This window comes from Haemaphysalis longicornis, unplaced genomic scaffold, assembly GCF_048455015.1.
Source record: "Haemaphysalis longicornis isolate Haplotype H1 unplaced genomic scaffold, Haemaphysalis longicornis Haplotype H1 scaffold_6, whole genome shotgun sequence".
Classification (NCBI taxonomy): domain Eukaryota; kingdom Metazoa; phylum Arthropoda; class Arachnida; order Ixodida; family Ixodidae; genus Haemaphysalis; species Haemaphysalis longicornis.
Genome location: NW_027526407.1, coordinates 115,159,272 through 115,178,821, shown reverse-complemented (window position 1 = coordinate 115,178,821; position 19,550 = coordinate 115,159,272). Strand labels below are relative to the sequence as shown.

The 19,550-nt window shown below is 46.1% G+C and overlaps 1 protein-coding gene across 1 annotated transcript in view; it reads right to left on the bottom strand.

Moving 5' to 3' along the window:
- Positions 1-19,550, bottom strand: part of LOC144141905 (venom metalloproteinase BumaMPs1-like) — a 111,624-nt gene that overhangs the window by 2,709 nt on the left and 89,365 nt on the right. Inside the window, exon 13 of the mRNA XM_077673375.1 lies at positions 5,297-5,413. Coding sequence (XP_077529501.1) covers positions 5,297-5,413 — 117 coding nt within the window. The remainder of the gene's footprint in view (positions 1-5,296; positions 5,414-19,550) is intronic.

Below are 19,550 nucleotides of genomic sequence, written 5' to 3'. Positions count from 1 at the left end.
GTACAGCTGCTGTGGCGACCACGTCAACGGTTTGTAGTCTCGCCTGAGATGTGCAACTCATATTTGGCCATGGCATTTCACTAATGGTGGAGATTTTGTGTCGGTTGTGTTCTGCGCTGGCCTCTGACGACAGGATGAAGCTTGTAGTTGGGAGCGTCACCCTAAATGAGTTCCTCAGCCTGTACCTAATGTTTTCGGAGATTAGTTGGACGCCTGAAAAGTTAGCTAGCAGTCCGTCCTTTCCAGCCCGTCCAATGCGGTCATGGGAAATGTTTGCGTGGTGGATAACGTCAATGTTTTTTTGTAGTGTGCCAGGTACGCGAGAAAGTTCTTCAGCTTAGCTGTCCTTTGTGAGTGAGCTATAGGACTGCATATCTGGTATGTCTGGGGTGGGTTTGCATGAGATGCTGGGAAGTATTGTTGTGAGAGTTATCTTTGGGTGTGGCCTGTTGGTCTGAACGTCAAGAACAAGAGTTTTCATGGCCACGAAAGTTCTTTCAGCGGTGCTTTCACCTGCCCTTAGTGCCACTGTGGAAGGCATGTCTCTTGCTGAACCGTTCGCAACAACGGTGGTCGCTACCCTGTTCGAATTTTCTTTTCTTGTGTTTTCTACCATGTTACACAGTTTTTTGCTTCCTATTTATGTATATGAGTCAGAGCTCAATTACTCCAGCGAAGCAAAGAAAAAAACGCTGGCAGTTCTGTTCCTCTTCTCAAAACTTGGTTTTTGAAACCTTGAAAAAATAGTAAGCAAGTGCAAACACGTTGACCACGGGGGACCCGAACCCACGACCTCCAGAATACGGTCAGTCACAATAGCAGCTACGCCACTGGCAAGGCTCTGCTCCTATTATGTTAAGGAACATGTTTTCTACTGTTGGGATTGCTAGCCAGCGCCACAAAGAACACTGTCAGGTGACGGCGAATTCATTAAAGGGGCCTTGCAGACAAAATACACAATTGTTTTGTACAAAGCTTTTGGTATTTTATAGGGCCCACCGCTTGTCCGGAACTAAACGGGGCTTTCCAATAAAAATTACGCAATTTCAGCCACAATCTCGACTCTCCCGCTGAATCCTTAGTTTTGTGACGTCTGCGATGACGTACCCAAAGCAAGTACTGAAATTTGGACTAAGCCTCAAGCAAACGGCGGCATGCTTTGCTTTTGGTACAAGACCTTCTAGATGGCGCCACCAAGCTCTGGAGGCCACTGTCCAACCTAATTTTGTTTTTGACCAGATTTGGGCCTGAATATCTTTGTTACGGTTGATAGCACTCGTTTGGTTTCCTTTTGCTGACTTTGGTTTCCTTTTGCTGATTTATGTTTCCTTTTTGCTGACTTGCTGCGCTGGGCTGTGTTATCTGTGTTATCCGTGGGCCAAGTGATACGCGTGTTCCAATCGTTATGGCGCATGTATGGTCTCCTTTTACAGGGAGAGTGTTTCGAAATAATGTTCCAAGCCTAGAATAATCTTTACTCTAGAATCTAGAATGTTCTGTATTCAATTCGACGGTTTGAGAAACACTGGCGGCGAGAGATATATTCCCTCAGAGCAGCCACCGTGGTGTTGGATTCGGCGACACTCGCTTGCACACGTCACTTTGTTGACTGCTGCTTCGCCACCACTGTATTCTTAGAGTCGTTAGGGGAGAACAAGTTCGCTCCATTAAACTAGTTTTTCCTTAAAGACACACACACACACATATATATATATATATATATATACAGAAATAAGGGTTGGCAGTCGAGAAAACCTCGGAAAGCAAAGGGGAGGATGTGGTAGATCATTGAAACATCTACCACATCCTCCCCTTTGCTTTCCGAGGTTTTCTCGACTGCCAACCCTTATTTCTGTGTTATTTTCAACGAGCCCCTCATTTCCTATTCTGATTCGCTATATATATATATACATATATATATATATATATATACATATATATATATTTTTTTTAAATATTGTGAGCTTTGTTCGAGGCTACAGCTCGTCCGCCACCGTCTTGAGTTGTTCACTTCTTCATTCCTTGTACATAATCACCATCATCAGTGCTTGGGCTTGATCGCCATCTGCAATCGCCTCCGAATGAAGGAGCTACGAAGCCACGGTCTGGTCGCTCCTATCTACGGCCTAACAGTATATATATATATATATATATATATATATATATATATATATATATATATATATATATATATATATATATATATATAACAGAAATAAGAGTTGGCAGTCAAGAAAACCTCGGGAAGCAAAGGGGAGGATTTGGTAGGTCATTGAAACAGATAAAGAATTTGGAAAGAAAGAAAGTGGAGAAAAAATGCCCGCCAGGTGGGATCCGAACCCACGACCAAACCCGAGGTGTGATCCGAACCCGAACCCACGACCACGACCCACGATCCGAAGCCACGACCCACGACCGAACTCGCGACCGAACTCACGACCCACGACCTGCTTTCCAGAATACACGACGTGGCTTGGAGTCTCTTCTAGCGCGGTCGTTTTTGCTTGTGTAATATTCAGGCATGGTATCGCGTCCTCTGTGACCCTTGCAGTACGTCTTTTTAAGTTTATCCTGCTCGGTGCTGAGAATCTTCAAAAGACGGTCTAGGTCTGTCGGCACTTCCTCTGGTGCCATCGCTTGCGGTGTTAACGTTTCTGCAGCGCGCATACGGTGATACTGCAGAACGATGTCGTGCCGTAGCGCTCGCACCGAATTGCCCGAAGGCATCGACGAAACAAAGGACCATTTGGGACCGATGGTGCCGAGGCGTCATATGTGTACTAAAACCTGATCGATGAGCTTGCGAAGGACACTTGTGTCATTTGTGGTCCCGATCGGGTTGATCCTACACTGCCCAGGGAAATAATCTTCCTCGAGGCGTGTCCGATCAGCGAAACGCTTTTTCAGCATTTCAAGAGCTTCCTGAAAGTAAACCTCAGTCTCTGATTGTCCTCTGATTGCTGAAGAAGGGTGTCTTTTCAAAAAAAGTTGTAGCTCGTTCAATTTCTCACAAGCTGAAAGGCCGTAGTTTTACAGCAAACCTGTTAGCTTCTCGTTGCTACGAAACTTTCGTGTAGTAAACAACAAACCCAGGCATGACCCAGTAAGCTTCGACAAAGAAGTCGAGCGCATGTGTCAGGCTAATCGGGCATAATTCACAAAGACCACTATGTCTGTAAAACCCACAAAACCGCATGATGGATGGTAAGCCGGCAGTGAACAATGGCAACATTCCGTTCATGGTAGAAGCTAGCTTTGTAGCTGCTGTCTAAAAGAGGCGCTGACGTTTTTCTAAGGTAAGCGGATTCGTCAGGCTCGGGAGGACCCAGAATTTGCAGCCGGAGTAGCCGAGCGCAAGCTACAAGTCCCCCGAGACCCGGAAGAACACTTCATACCCTCCGCCCCCCCCCCCCCCCCCCCCGCCATCAGCATGTGTATTCGTTTACAATAGCTTCGCTGGACAACCACTTTAGCAGGACGGGCTGGCGGCCATTTGTTTGTTTATCGTTTAGTGGAATTAGTGCAAAAATTCATTCGATCAGCGCAGGTCACCATCGACAGAAGTGAGAGTCAGTTTTTGTAGGCTTGGCCGGGTTCTCTCTATACCCGTAGCAGTGACGGGAGGCGGGACGCTTGCTAAAGGCCAACTCGAACGAAATTTTCGGCCGCCTAAATTGAGTGTTTTTGTAGTATTACTTTAAAACGTCCTACGTGCAAAATTTGAAGGCCCGCATTTTCGTTGCTGCATAAAAAATAAAGAAGAAAAATGATCTTTTTCTATCCGAAACTGGAAAAAGGTGGCCATCAGGGCCGGCCGGAAGTGACGTTCCAGTCATAATTCGAGTGGGCGCGCCCGGTGTATTGGCCCATGGCAGCCTGTGCAGAGATGAAGCGCAATCAATGTGTTTCGGCTCAATCGTTTACTGAAAAACACAAAACATGCACTAAAAGGATTAGAGGAGTCCGTGGAACCATTATTGTTCAGATGTGATCGGTTGAGATCCGCCTAGAGGCGTCCAGAAAAAAGTAAACAGAGGCATCGCGAGGCGTCGGGGTGAAGTTGAGATCTAGGAATGAGGTATACAAAAGGCGGTATTTAGCGCTATACTGGCGCTTGCACAGGCACATTAGTAGGTTGTGTTGATCAAACCAGCCTGCGTTTCTGAGAGAATAAAACAAAATAGCTACCGTGAAGGAAAGCTCGGAAACATGCGGCTATCGAGTAGGACTTCGGCTTCAGAGCATTTATCCAAGTTCAAATTCAGAAGTTTGATATCATTGTTGCTGACACGGGCAGTTTTATTTCTGTCAACAGGGCGCCAGCGCAAATCTTAGGTAAAGTTTCAGACCTGTATGAAAAGTCATGCAGCAATGAAATGACTCCAGTGTTTTCGCTGACGTCGTGAAAAAGTCAGTTATCCCTATACACAATGTTTACAACCTTGCTTTTACGCATTATGCCAAATGTAGCCCACATTTTCCCTTTTGTTTTTCAAATCGGTGAGCGAAGTGTTGCCAAGTGGGACTACCGTATGAATCGAAATATAGGCTGCCCCCCTTACTATGAGACCGTGAAAATAAAAAAATAGGTACAAAACATCGTTTGAATAAATTAAGAAAAAGTAAGATTCCCTGAGCTTCACACTTACATATACACGGCTGTTTGTGTAAATCGAAATCATAAGCAGTGATAAACGCAGCAGATGCTTCTGTTCCTAAGCATTTCGGCAACAATTATTTACGAACCGCTTCGAATTTATTTGCGAAGCAAGAAACCAAACTAGCTGTCTATAAAGGTTTAATTTTTGGAGCTCTTTTTGACCACCTGAAGTGACGTGATTGATAGTACAGAGCAGTCATTTCTATAAAAGGACGATTGCCGTTTAAGCTCATACTAACAAACAGCTAGAAGTAAATCCGTGAACACTGTGTGCCAAATAAATTGCCATTCCTCTGTGGTGACCATTGTATATTCCGAGCACAGGAACGGTTTGGTTTTGGTCCGGCTACTTTCGTAGGAGCAGTATTTCTAGAACTTTGTACTTGAATAATAAGAAAGGCATTGCAATTTTCCTGACACCTTCTTCGCGCATATCTCTGTTATTTTCAGTAGCTGTATATTCAGCATACCACTAACGCTACTTCCCAAAAACTGCTTCCGGTAAGTTTCCTCGTCTCTTTTAATGACAGAGACATGCCGCATCATGCATGCATGCGTACCTGTAAAATCCCCGAGATTGTATAGTTAAAAAGTGAACTGTGTGGCTTATGGGTCATAATATAATAAAAACGTTACCATGTTGTTGGCGCACCGAGAACCATCGATGAGTAGCATGGGCCAGTGAGAGTTCGAGGCACGAAATTGCCACCCTGGTACAAAGCATTGTGCGATGCAATAACGAATACCATATTGCTAAGGGGAAAATGTTTGTAAGACAGAAAAAAATATTAGTATAGGTCGCTGCTGAAACCACAAAGTTGCAAAAAGTGACATGTGCCTGTACATTGATTCCATTTTTTAATTTACGAGTGCATGCAGCAGATTACCGTTTACTACCGGAAAGATCATGTACGGCTCATTTACAAGGCTTTAAAAATGCCAGTCGAGGACAGCGTGTGTGAGCGGTGAGCAGTCTTCTGTAAGTGCTTTCTTTAGCTTTGTCTTCTACGTGCACTGTCTACCCCAGTCAAAGGAAGGCCTTTGCTTCCTCAAGCACACACAGTTCCAGAGTGACTGGTTCATAGACACAGCAGCAGTTTCCCCCATGAAAACAAAAGACACCCAGGGACTTAAGTTGTACGATTAATATAGCATTTATGAGGAGCGACATGCAAGACTGTTTTCCCAGATGGACAGGCTTGCTCTGTAGCTCTAAATCAAGTATAGATCCCATCACTGATACAAGAGAGGCCTACAAAACAAGCAAAGTCGCCAAAAATTTATGCTCCCGCTCTTGCTCCCGAGCCAGACACTTAAACAAACGAGTTCGCCTGGGTCACTGGCATTCTTTCAATTGTGTTTTGCTTTAAGGGATCGTGTGGACTGTGCGCAGTCGAGCCAGTAGATCGGTGTCGTGGGAAAGGCATAAGGTCTGAGGAAATGAAAAAAAAATGCCAAGGGGGAGCACGCAAGCATGCTGTCAAGAATGCTTTGCGAAAGACGCGTGATAAAAAAGTGGAGAATAGCTGGATTTTAGGTTTTGGGATATTATAAGCATCGGTTTTTTTAACCGATGCTTATAACTTTGTGAATAACTTAGTTTCATTTTTTCGTGTGGAGGCAAGGTAATTTGCAGCATGTTTGTTAGTGTACAGAATATAAATACCGTAGTAGTTGAGCGTGGGGGGATACTGCGGGAATCGTCGATATTCGGTGTAGCAAAGCCAGTGGAGCTTTGTAATGAATCAATACAGCTAGGAAAGAGTGAATATAATTTACAGACGGTTATCGTAAAACGTCCATGCAAGCAAATACCTCACCCTATACTCACATTCATATGAATCCGACGTATAAAAACTTTTGTTTGTACGTATTTTGGGTACTTCACAAAAAGTATCGCAAAAAGCGTACTTCACGAAAGAATACATCACAGAGTACTTTATAAAAGAGAGACAATGTGGACCGTGGATTTATAAGGAAGATTTTCTCATCAATTTTTTACGACAAATCCTATCCAGCTCTTTGCATAAATGACGCAAGACACCCACAATTGCCCCCTTGTGCGAATGCTTGACCTAAAGAAAGAACACATGGAGTTCACTTTTAAAATCAGCCACCCATGTTCTTGCCTTCGCTTACACGTTTTCAGTAGCATAATCTATTAAAATATCAATTTTGTACAAATATTCATAAGGTATTTGGAATTTAAGAAATGTTTTTCTTTGTGTGCACAAAGCAGGCCTGGCTCATAAAGCAAACAAGTGTTGCTCTCGGCCCACCGAACTTGACAACATGAGACCTGTTGAACCACACAAGCACGGTCTAACTCCCCGAAAATTGAGGCAATAGCCAGTATCTTCCATGCGGAAGAGGTAAAAGCTTGCAATTTGTATCTTTCTTATGACTACCAGTGCTTAATTCTAGCCTTGAAAGAGACCTAGGCAGCTCGCGGGCACCACACCCAACATGCGAGAAGTGTCGCGGTAAGAATAATCATTAAGAAACGACTTTGTTGCGGCAACAAAACATTATTCGCGGCAAAGATGTTCTCACCAAACCAGAGTTTACCGGTCGTTTTATAATTCAGTAAGACGCCCCTCACTGGAGCTGAGTTCATGAAGTTTTATACCACGTATACAAAATACCGATGATGCGTATTCTAGCTCTGCGACCAGAAAGCTACCTTATATGAAGCTGCCACCAGGACAACCAAAAAAGATGGCGCTTGTTTGGTATATTGAAATTGGTCGCATACAAATGTCCTTTTTTTAATGTGGTCTCAGCTTTATCGCCAATGAAGCAGAAAGTATCACGCAGAAATGAATCCTTGATGAGCCGCACACTCTAAAGTTCTTTGCATCTTTATCGCCTAAAAAAGGTGAAGTAAAATTGTGATTAGGTTGTTGCGAGGCCTCAACCCCCTTTGTCTTAGGTTCCAACATAGTAATGTGTAGCTTTAAACCTGTTTTCTTAGGCAGAAAGGATGTTGACGAACTGCAACAACCATAGTTTTCTGTAGTGTGGGAAACGGGGTGCAAAGTGTGTTTTGTTTTATTGCAGCAGCGAATAATATGCCGTATACCTTTTTTAAGCATCTCGCAACATCGCTTGTGAAAGACGTTCAAGTGTTCTGCCGTAGCTTATTCTTTGAAGCTATATGGCGCTTTTCATATGTAGTAAAAACATGGTTGTGGCATTAACAATTGTTGCACAATAATTATACGGCACACCAATCAGTGGTACACCCAGAAATGTGACTCTTGTTAGTGCTGGTGTAACTCAAGTATTGGATCGTTAGTACAGCACAAGAAAAACACGTTTTTCGCATACAGATACTGTATTTCTGGCTTGCTGTTATCCCCACGAATGAGTTCCTTTAGAAAGGTATGAAAAAATATTACCCTCAAGTACACACTAAACTCCTTGCCTTCTTTGATCGTCATCAAAAGCCTGAAAGCATGTTGTAAGGTGCTTACACCTTTTTGCCCAAGTTGTCCCAACACCATTTTGCACGTTCTCTAAGTACACTCTAATGCTCTAAAAAGTGTTGTATGGGTGTGTTATTAAAGTCGAAACGTGTGTGGTATATGTGCGAGGTGATTACACGCTTATGCTTTGTGTTCCAACACCGTTTGGTTGGTTATGCGTGCATTTAGGACAACTGGAAACCTACATTTTTCTCGGGTGTTGAAAGTGCGTTGAAATTGGTGCTCAGTTGCAAATAAATAATGCCTAGTGATGTCGTTTTAAACACCTGACAAATGAAACATCCCCTGCTTACAGAAAATGTTGAAGCCCACCCCTGTAAAACACTGTATAACACCCCCAGATTTGCAGGTGTTTTACACGCATCTGCTTCATAATCAAAACAAGAATTTGAAGCACTGCTAGAAATGTGGCAATTAGGGAGTTGAAATAAGGAACAGCCTTCTTGAACGGCGTTGAAACTGTGCGGAATAGTTGTTTGGTATTAAGAATATTTATTCTATTACTCATTGAACATAAAGGCTACCAGGTTTAGGAAATTCGCATGCTGCCATAGATGTGCTCATATAACAGTGCATTACTCAAAAATTAGCGTCAATTTTTCTAGTTTTGCGACACGAACACCGACTCTTTCAGATGACTTTTCTTTGCTTGCTCTAAACGCAAGAAGAGGTAATGTATTAGTAAGTTAGTAAGAGCATATTTGCTCTCCAAGTGCATACCTGTGAATTCCTCGCTCGGTGATATCTGTGCTACTGTGCTTACCACCACCTGTAAAGTGCTGGTGATAACGGTGTGAGTGTTCCCTGAATACATACCACACAAAATAAAATCGCATGTTTGGAGGCCAGGGAAATGCGGATGTGGTGCTACATTCATTCATGCCATAAAGGTATTTCCGGTTAGGCAATCGTTTCTTCTCTCTTCTGTACGCGCAAGTTGCATCTTTCCATGTTAGTGTACGATTTATTTTTTGCAATGTATAAGAAAGCGATCAGTTGGGATTCAGCGTCTGTGGTGCGTGTTCTGTCCATATTCGTAAAAATGTGCGCTGTTCCTACCATTGTTTCGCACCACCAACTAGCCCAACATGGTACCCTTTTGACTTATGTTTCATGCTCGATTCTTTCGGGGTCCAAGTGTAACTTGTGCGTGTTGAATGAGGGTGTACGTCGTAACGTCGTACTGCGTAATCAGCCGATCTGCATTTCCACGTATAGCTGCGCTGTCTACACCCTTGTGTTTGGGTGTTAAGCAGCCTTATACCCTGATTTGAAGGTGTTCAGAGGCCTAATGTTGTTTCTTCCTTACACGATGTTTTAGTTCGAGCACTTTCTAACGCTGTCTGCTTGCTTTAAAGATTTCACTCTTCGCGGCCAAAAAGGGTGTAAAACGTTTAGTGCGCAGTGTAGTCTTTGTACAAGATATTTCATATATGCACACATCGTGCAGCCTCATTCAGGATTATTCCAGGTGTTGGCATGCAGATGATACACCAAAAAAACTTAACAGAAGTAAATGACATCTGTAAGGTCCACTTATGAGATCAGCGGCCAGGCGCCCGGGCTGCGCGTAAGATCCCTCCACTCTGTCTCGGGGCTCAGCACTGTGGACTCTACGCCGCAGCCGTCGCCAATTCATCACTTCGCGCACGGGAGGCGGATTGTCTGGCCCACCGAATATCACAGGGATAATCCCCCATTGAGAACGCAGACGGCGCCGCCGGGTTTCGAGAACTGTCGACGTGGCGCGTGGAGATGGTGGAATTACCGGACTCGAAGCGCGCGCCGCGCGAGACACCATTGTAAACGCGCCCGGGGCGGCACAGTGCACTGTCACCGCCTTTCGCTCTCACCCCGCGGGGTCGCGCGCACCTGCTCCTCCGCGAGGGTGCCGTTGACCCAAAGATGGCGGCGCCTCATTGAATATTCCGTAGCGTGCTGAGTAACAGCTGTCTACGTGAATTTGGGCACTCCCTTACACGTGTACGAACGTTTCAGGGGCGTTCCTGAGAGAGGGTGATCTCGAGGTGTTATAAGGCCGAACTTGGCCGTTGGAAATCGTTCTTGTCTGAGCGCCAAGCTGGGAAGTTCCCGGCTGGACAAGGAGTCTCGACCGTTAAAGCTAGGTTGGGATTTATGAGCCCCCTAGGCTAGAGGTTAAGATCGCGTCGGAGGTTTAGGGTACAGCACCGTACCGGGCAACTAGACGGATCTTGCGGCGAGACACAGTCTCGGCCGTCGTGTCTCGAGCGGTTTGTGTACGCTCCGAGAATAGGAGATTTAGACGAAGTTGAGGAGCTCGAGTGATTTGTGCGCAGTCGGAGGTAGCGTCTGGCTGAAGTTTGAAGTTTTTCCTTTTTTTACTCATGTACCCAGTTTTCCTACTGTAAATAGCTGCATATAAAGTCTTCCTTTCGTTTAATCGACTTCAATGCCGCGAGTTCGTGAATTCGACCACCATCTCCAAGAACTTCAAAACCATCACCCCGCCAGCCTCCTGCCAAATCAACCGGAGCCCGGGCGATTGGGTTCCTGATCGACACCGGACTTCGGGGAAACGAACCACAACCATCTTTACTACATCTTTTAACAGATTTATAGTAGTAACAAATGTATACAGTGTACCCTGCAAGATCATAATAGCAAAAGTAGCTGGAACCCTCAAATTCCTAATAAATTTCAATACCAAGCAAAATAGCATTCATATGAAGCATGGTTTATCACCGGGAGGTTATCTCCTTTGCTCAATATTGAAAAAAGTGAATTATATCTAAATAAAAAGGCTTTGGGATTTATGGTGTAATATTTAGTGCATGTTGGCTTCCGGTTTATTTAGATGATGGTGCTCCAAACTTTCCGTGTCTTTGTTGTGTCGGTCAGCGCAGTGAATTATTCAAACTGTAGAGGAAATTTACCCAAATAGGCGGCGCCGAGCGAAGAAAGAAAATGAGCCCAAATTTGAAACTGGGAAAAAGGCAAGAAATCGCGGTTACATCTGGGGCAGATGAAACGGACGGTCTTATTTTTATAGCAACGGTGCTTTTTGGGGATTACACACGACAGAATCCTATTCAAGAAAAGGGTGCAGCAACGTTTTTCAAAGTAAAGCTCCGTTTTTTTGGGGGGTACACGTTTGGCGGTTTGCAAGTGCCTCAGTCTTGTGAGGGCTTTGATAGGTGATATTTATCTTCATCGAATAGCATACATTATAAGTAAAATTAAAGCCGTGGTGATTAAAGAAAGTTTTTTACTGTAAAAAAACCACTAAATGAGTAAAAATAAAATGAGTCGATGACCGAGTACACAAAATTACACACTTCTTTCAAGTTTCCATTCATTAGGCATTGCTGACAGCATGCGCAAAGATTATAAAAGAACGTTTTTCTTAACTACAATGACGGCTGGCACCCACGGACTGGCAGAAAGTTCTATAATGTCGTTGCGGAGCGTTTGGTCGGCTGTTTCCTTGGATGACGCTGCGCTCAACCAGGGGCACATGGTGGGGTCCTTGACGAACCGGTGTGGAATCACCGGTGTTGATGCGACACCTGAATTCAAGTGGTCTACATAAGGAACAATCGCCTACGACAAATATGTCTTCAAAGGATAACGGCAACTGGCTGAGGACTTGTAATTGGGCTGATGGCAAATGCAGGGCAATCATCATTTTTATTGTTGTATTTATTCGTGAAGTACTATTGTCTTCGTGGCGGTGCTTGGTGGTTCGTTGACGGCGTATGTGGAAAGATCACCCTAAACTACGGGACAAGGGGTAGGAAGAGACAGGCTTTACTGTACACTTAAGGAGAAAAGGTGAAGTTCACAAAAGAGAGTTAAAGGCGGCTCATACTAACCGTGACGACTGTATGCGGGAGAATCTCACTGCGCGTCAGAAGAACGTCAAAAATAAGGTACACAACCTAGTCACCGTCGGCTGCGGGAGGACACGATTCGAGGGACATCTAAGTGGGAGCTTGCGGTGCCAAGCAATCATGCGCAGCGGACAGAAACGATGCTTGAGCATGTTGTCATCTCAACTACACAGCAAACAGCTACAACTGGACGTCGCACGATAAACAATCAATGGGAGCAGAATGTGCCGCGAGAAAATTAAGCTCGAAGTGAGCACTTGAGAACAGAGTTGACCGGGAGCGATGACGACACGAGCTGTCCACGTTCCGAAAACGGACGCCTTCTTCCCATCTGCAACTCGTACAAGAGGTGATGAAGCTGCAGTAAGCAACTTTCGTAGACGATAACAAAACCTCGAACTCGTAATGGATTGTGCCCGCCATAGTAGATAAGTGAGGTAACAGGCACAGCATCAACATCAATGTCAAACACGTTCTACCGAATGGAGAGCGTCAGGCGAAGATTTTTCTTGTCCACTGTTAATGCAGCATCCCCTGCAGCACCTGCATTGATCAGTTTTCGGAAGGCGAGCGTCCAACCGCCGCCGAAGAGGAGGGGTGCCGGCATTGACATGAGTGGGACGGACGGCGTTCGGTTTGTGAAGTTCACCGGCTCGAGCACTGGAAGTGTCAGTGTCAAACTGCGGCGTCTTGGAGCGAAATGGACATTATTGGGGCCTCCTGCATAGCCATAATTGGTGAACCGTTACTACGGGGAGCCGACAACCGCCTCTGACTTTAACGCACGACGCGCCCAACTCGGCAACAGTGAAATTCAATGGGCGCGTCGTCAGGTACTCTCAATTCGTGTAGTTTTCGGTTTTGATAAATCGGAGGGCGGCAGTCATTTGGTCGGCAATACGGATGACCACTTGCCGGCAGATCAGACTTGCACGACTCATGGCGGAAACAGGCTGAAGATAAAACTTCACCATTTCGTCGCGCACAACAACTTGTATTAGGGGATTGGTTGGCCCATGCCGGGTATAAGCCTCCGCCAAAGAGGCTGTAGTCGGAGCCATAGCTTCAATTTCGTGGCGTATTAGCTTCTTGAGGCCGTCAAGTCACTCGGGCCAGCACTCATATTAGTAATCCGGGTGGACTTTCTTGTGGACACGGGTCTTAACACGACCAAGTAGGAACGGTAGTGGGAAGCCGGGAAAATGCGTTGTGATGCATGCCCCAACACCTGCTCGACAAAACGCTATTGTCTTCAACAGTGGTGCCGTCTTTGCATATCAAAAGATGTAAAGCCTCATTTGCGATTCATTTTACACATGGTCTACCTCGTAACACTCTGGCGTCTGCGAAAGTAACCTTCTGGCAGACACAACGCGTTCTATATGTAGGCCCCATACGACTCAGCAGTTCACTGTGGATGAGACCCTATCTGCATTTGAGCTGCCAGTTGGCGGCCAAATAGCTTACGCAACATATCGTTACAAAACTCTTACCTTCGAAACCCCTTTTCGTGCGTAGGTAACCACAATTTCGCTTCGCCTTTCATATACTAACGACTTTTGCCCGCATAATAGTAGGGTCCAATCTATCATGAGCTGTGACCCACTCATTGATGTCCATTCAGTCTTCCACATCAACGCCGTCTGTTCCGCAGGACATTCCAGCATTTCGCGGTGGGGACCCAGCAACGAGTGGCAATGCTGACGGTGTATCTCTGTCGGTCACCATCGTTAGACGAGGTATGTGACGTACCCTGCGCAGGTCCGTGGTGTGCGAAGGGTTGCACCGTACTTGCACTGTAGTAAACTGCTTTATTACGCGGTTAAAGCAAAAGAAGGCTTCCGGGCGTGGTCGTAAATCCGCCCGTCGATCAGCAACTTATGCACTTATGCACTGCTTTCGGCGCAGACACATGTAGCTGGTTTCGCTCTGCATGTTACGGCTACCAGAGAAGGTGCAGCTGAATGCGCTTCAGTACACTCCTCCACCTTTATTTGAGAAGTACTGCATGTCAGGCTACCTTTCGTACCCTGGCGGGGTCTCCCAGGTGTCAGCGCCCTACTCAGAGGTGGACCAGTCCTCGCTTCCGGCTCTTGACTTTGGGGAAAAGTCGACATCATTTGCGTTCGAAGTGCTTGCCTCCTTGGGCGACGCCTTTAGCTGTCGAATATGGTCCACGTGAAGCGTTGTCGTTCAGCCAGCTTGCATAACGTTCTCGATCACAAGATATTGACGATCCAGTATCTTCGCTGGAATCTATGCCTCCGTGTTATTCGAAAAGTCCTTATTGGCATATTGTGTTCTGCGTCTGAACATACGACGTTCTTACCGGGTTGGTGTTATGTGCCCTAATCTAGTGGTCTTGATTAACTACCGTAGACTAAACATCCATCTAGCCTCAGCAGGTCGAAGCATTTATGGAGTCTTCTTTAAGAAGACTTACGCCAGTGGCTGTTTTGTACGCGTGTGAGGTGAGGTGAGGTTGTTGAACAAGATTCGTGCGAGCCTTTGGACATTCGTCGACCTATCCTTGGGCATTTCCCTTGGTAGTTTTGTTTCGGGGCGATGCCTCTTTGAGGCTGGGGCTGCTGGCGTCTCCTGTCGTCGTCGTCGTCGTAATCTCCTCGTGATTGTCGTTTTATGTAGACACGGTTCTAAAACACTTTAAAACTCGTTGACACCTCACACCTTAACGTAACGCTTTCTAAAATAGACCAGGACACCCGTTTATGCCTTGCGCAGGAGCGCTTCGGAACGCGTATCAAAAAACACCGGGGCACTTGTTTACGCCTCCAATAGAGAAGGTAGTGCTTCAAAAACAAGAAATCTTACAGCAAAGCTGTACACCTCTACCTCCCAACGGTTTCATCTCCGTTGAAAAAATGCCAAGGCGGCAAGAATACACTTATAAACTGCAGGTTTCGCCCCTCCCTAAGTTTCACGTTAATGGAGATGGCCCGAGATTTCTTGATGTGTATAACTGGCTTGATATACGCGTTTTTATACTCTTACGTATATAAAAATATATCCCAAAGTTGCCATGAAAACATCGCAAATATTTTATCATTGTCGGAGCAAAGGTCTAAAAGCAGTCGCCCTTTCTTTCTGATCATGCTGAAAATACGTCGAAGCGATCAACCATCCGTTAATCTGTCTGCTCTGTGCTCTTAGCGACTAATGTAAAAAGCCTGATTTCTCTACGGTGGAGGAAGACGAACACTTTTTAAACTTCTTCGATGTTTCCACGGCTTTTTTCGAAGAGCCATTCGATGTTGGATTATAAGTAACTGTCAGCCAATGCTTCACTTCATTGCATTCTAAGAAAATTTTAACGTTCTGACCAAGGACCTCCAGCCCGTTATCGGAGGCAGGTATTTGCGGTATTCTGTATGATGTCAAATGTGGCCGTATCGAGGTTTTCTCGGCCATTTTCCTCTTAGCGTGCAGTACTTTAAAGCTTTTAATCGCTGTGTAACACTAGGAAAAGCGCCTCCCGGTCATTTTCAGCGCACTCAACCACTAGGCGTTCCCCTGGTGATGGTGCCCAGTTCCAATAATATAGCGGTATTCTTGCGCACACATTTGACTGCGCAGATTAAGGAGTGCACTGATATAAATATTTCCTAGGTTTCTTGACTCAGTCCTAACCACCATAAAAGCCTCTTGCCATGGCTTTTTTGCGACCTACTTCTGGTTGTCCCTCGTGCAGTTGCTAAAGCCGGCGGTTTCACAAGGCTCTAGGTATAATCATTTTAGATCATGACTGCAGGCAACCTTTGTCGGTTGATAAGTCGCCGCTTCGCTTCTTCTACGGTTCCATCTTTTTCTCCTTGGTTTGGCCTGGTTACCAGTACACAGTGAAATGCAAAATGTTTGAAAAGACTGGATCCTTTTTTGTTTGCTTGTGAGATCTTGACTTTTTATGGGCAGATCATTTGGTCCTTGAGATATGAAACGCAGACTCCTCTTCACCATCCCTCTCTGTAATTTCATGAACCAATCGTATCAATTCAGTTCCGACTATTTCCGGTTGGGTATGTCTTAGTCACATGCCAATAAAGCGACAGCCCATCTCTGCATCTTAAGAGAAGCCAGCGCAGGAATTGTAGAAACCAGCGCAGGAAAGGGAACTGCAAGGTTCAGCAAGGTGGCTCGCAGCAACAGCTTCGACATGTCGCGGCAAAATGAGACTTTTCGTGTATGACAGTAGAACTGTAGGGGGTATGCTCATAAAAGGGCGGCTCTACAGCAATATATTCGCACATGTGAGGGTAGGCCGCAGGTTATCCTATTGCAGGAGACAATGACGAAAGAAGTTTCTCTGACAGGCTTCCGAGCTGTGTGCGGAGATCTAAAGCTAGGGAGACTTGCATTATTTTGGATAGTAAACTCACGCAGATGGTGCATGACCTTAAGATATCTTTCAATTTCCTGGAGTATGTCATGATTGAGGTGATTCCGAACCGGGTGAACAAGGGAAGCATGTTTATTCTGAATGTGTACAGTGCCCCAAGCGATAAGGCACAGAGGTTGAAGCTGCTTCTTTAGAAGGCTTCTAAGCTTGCCGAGAACCACCCGCTGATCGTGCCAGGGGATTTTAATGCTCCGTATCACGTGTGGGGGTACACGCATGACACGGCCAAAGGGAGGGACCTCTGGCAGAACGCTGCAGAGTTTGACCTTACGCTGGTCACTGAACCTGCGTTTCAGACGTGCATAGGGACGTCCACGTGTAGGGACACTACCCCTCACCTGTGCTTTGTAAAGAACGCTACCAAGCCTAGTTGAAGCAGTCTTGCCGAGGGTGATCCAGTTGAAGAGAGGTGGAAATGGAAGGCCTGGACCGGCCGTCTCTGGACGATTGGGCCGCCCAGGTGAGGGAGAATGTAACGGAAGCTACGGAGAGGATCACTACGGATCTCGAGGTGGACATTGTTGATAGCATGCTGGCCCCAATGATTCATGCCAAGCAGTCTTTGCTGGCTAGAGGGAAGGGGCAGCGGCCTAATCGCAGGCTGCGTAAAAACGGTTCAGAGCTGAATAAGCTGAATGAGGACCACTGCAAGCTTTTGTCTAGGCAAAAAAGGGATGAGATATGTAACTCGGTGGACGTGCAATTGCACAGCGGGAAGTCGTGGGGCTTGCTTAAACATTTGATCAACGACTCCAATACAAGAGCTAGTAATGGGTGTGTAGGAAAGGGTGCCGAGTTTCACTGGACTCACAATGAGGCTCACAATGAGATTCCACATAAGATTGAAACCCTTTACCACCAGTTGCGTCTCAACGCAGCGCAGTGGGCTCACATTGAGGCTCACAGTGGACTCATAATGAGATTCCTCATAAGCTTGAAACCCTTTACCACCGGTTGCGTCTCAACGCAGCGCTGACAAACTCTTACCGACATCGCCTCGGTCTAACTGCAAATCCATATTGCGATAATTGTGCATTGACCGAAACAGTGGAGCACGTCCTTCTAGAGTGTCCGGCATACATCCAAGAAAGAAATCACCTCGCAGAAAAGATTGAGTGCCTCAACAACGCATCTATGTCTTTGAAAGGTCTCCTTGGACCGTGGCCCTCTCTATCGTCCCAGAGAAAAGTGTTGGGTGCCTTATTTGACTATTTACGCGGAGTCTGCGTCGCAGAGACAATTTAAAACTTTACCTGTGAGATCGTGCGGACTATTACCTCACCACGCAAAGCTTCGTGTTCACTTTTTATTTTAACTTCTTCTTTTCCCCCTTTCTTCTGCTCTACTTGTTTTGGCGCTTTTACTGCCTTCTCCCGATCGCCGTAGAGTAGCATGTAGGCGGGAACATACCGGCAAACCTCTCTGGTTTCATCTAATAAAAAGGTCTCTCTCTCCCTCTCTCTCTAGTATGGGGCGCGTCCTTGCAGAGCTACACAAGACGCAGTGAGGTCTGCCTCGAAGGAAGAGCTGGTTGAGCAGCTGGCCGACAAATACATCCCTGCTGGGCCCGGGATGATCTTCTGACGAGACGACATACACAGGGGACGGCAACGTTTCCATAGATGAAGACCTTTCTGTGGAAGAGATCCGCACGGTTTTACGTGACCTTAACAGCAAATTCGTTCCCGGAACGGACCGGATTTCGAAAAAGCATTTGAACAACCTGGACAATACGCCGATCGAATACCTTACCTGGGAGGTTAACGCTGTGTGGAGAGAGAGAGAAACAACATTTATTTGTCTAAAATGGTTTTGATGCAAAGGAGGCCGCGAGATGGGGAATTTCCGCAGCAGTGGAAGACAGCTCTTAGGGTGATCATTCCTAATCCTGGCAAAGCCCCGAGCATTGATAACTTAAGGCCCATTTCGCTCACTTCATGTGTGGGTAAAGTGGCGGAACATTCGGTGGTCAATCGGCTTACAAGGCACGTTCAGAAGAACGAGTTGTACCCCCACGCTATGATTGGTTTTCGGGCCAGGCTTTCGACACAAGACGCAATGAAGCTCATCAAACATCAGATCATTGACGGAGGTAGTGGGAGGGTTAAGGCCATTCTAGGGCTAGATCTAGAGAAGGCTTTTGAGTACGTTCCACACTCATATATTCTAAAGTCTATTTCAGGTCTAGGCTGGGGTCGCGATTTCACGACTATCTGAGGTCTTTTCAGTCAGGTAGGCAGGCTACCCTGAGGGTTGCGGAGCTGGAGTCTGGGACACTGGATCTTGGGGACAGGGGTACTCCTGGGTGGGCCGTCATCTCGCCCACATTGTTAAATCTGGCCATGGTCGGATTACCCAGGAAGCTCTCTGAAATTGAGGGGATTAATCCTACTATGTATACTGATCCTGTAACCATATGGTCTCCAGGGGGTACTGAGGGCTACATCGAGAGTGTTTTGCAGGAGGGAGTAGATACAATCGAGACCTATTTGGTCCAAACGCGGTTAAGATGCTCTTCCGCCAAGTCGGTGCTGTTGGTGTACAGTCCCACTAGAAGCGGACCCAAGCCCAGGGGTTGGTTTCCATGAACACGAGTAGCATTCAGCTTCGCTTGACGAATGGTCATATCACACCTAGGGTAGATAACATCAAGGTTTTTGGTATGCGAATTGAGACGAATGGCGCCAACACGCTGACGATCACGAAAATTATTGCCAAGTCAGAGAATGCGTTCGCGTATTGAAGAGTATGGCCAACAGGCAGAGGGGCTTGAAAGGGAATTGTCTAATTCGGCTCATTCACGCCTTTGTGTTGTGTCACTTTACCTATGTGGAGGCATTGACAAGCGGAAGCCTTCCGAGGAGGAGGAGCTTGACACGCAGATACGGAAGATCACCAAGGAGTTGTTTGGAGTCCCGATCTGCACTAGCAACGACAGGCTTCTCCAGCTGGGCATACACTCTACCTTGGATGAGATAGCTGAGGCTCTGGAGAAGGTGCAGATACTGCGTCTCTCTACGACTAGCGCGTGTCGGCCGATTCTGAGATAGGTGTTCCTCAGGAGAGGATTTCGCTGCTTCACCCTTCAAGGCCCGTCAGCGGTATCAAGTGACGCC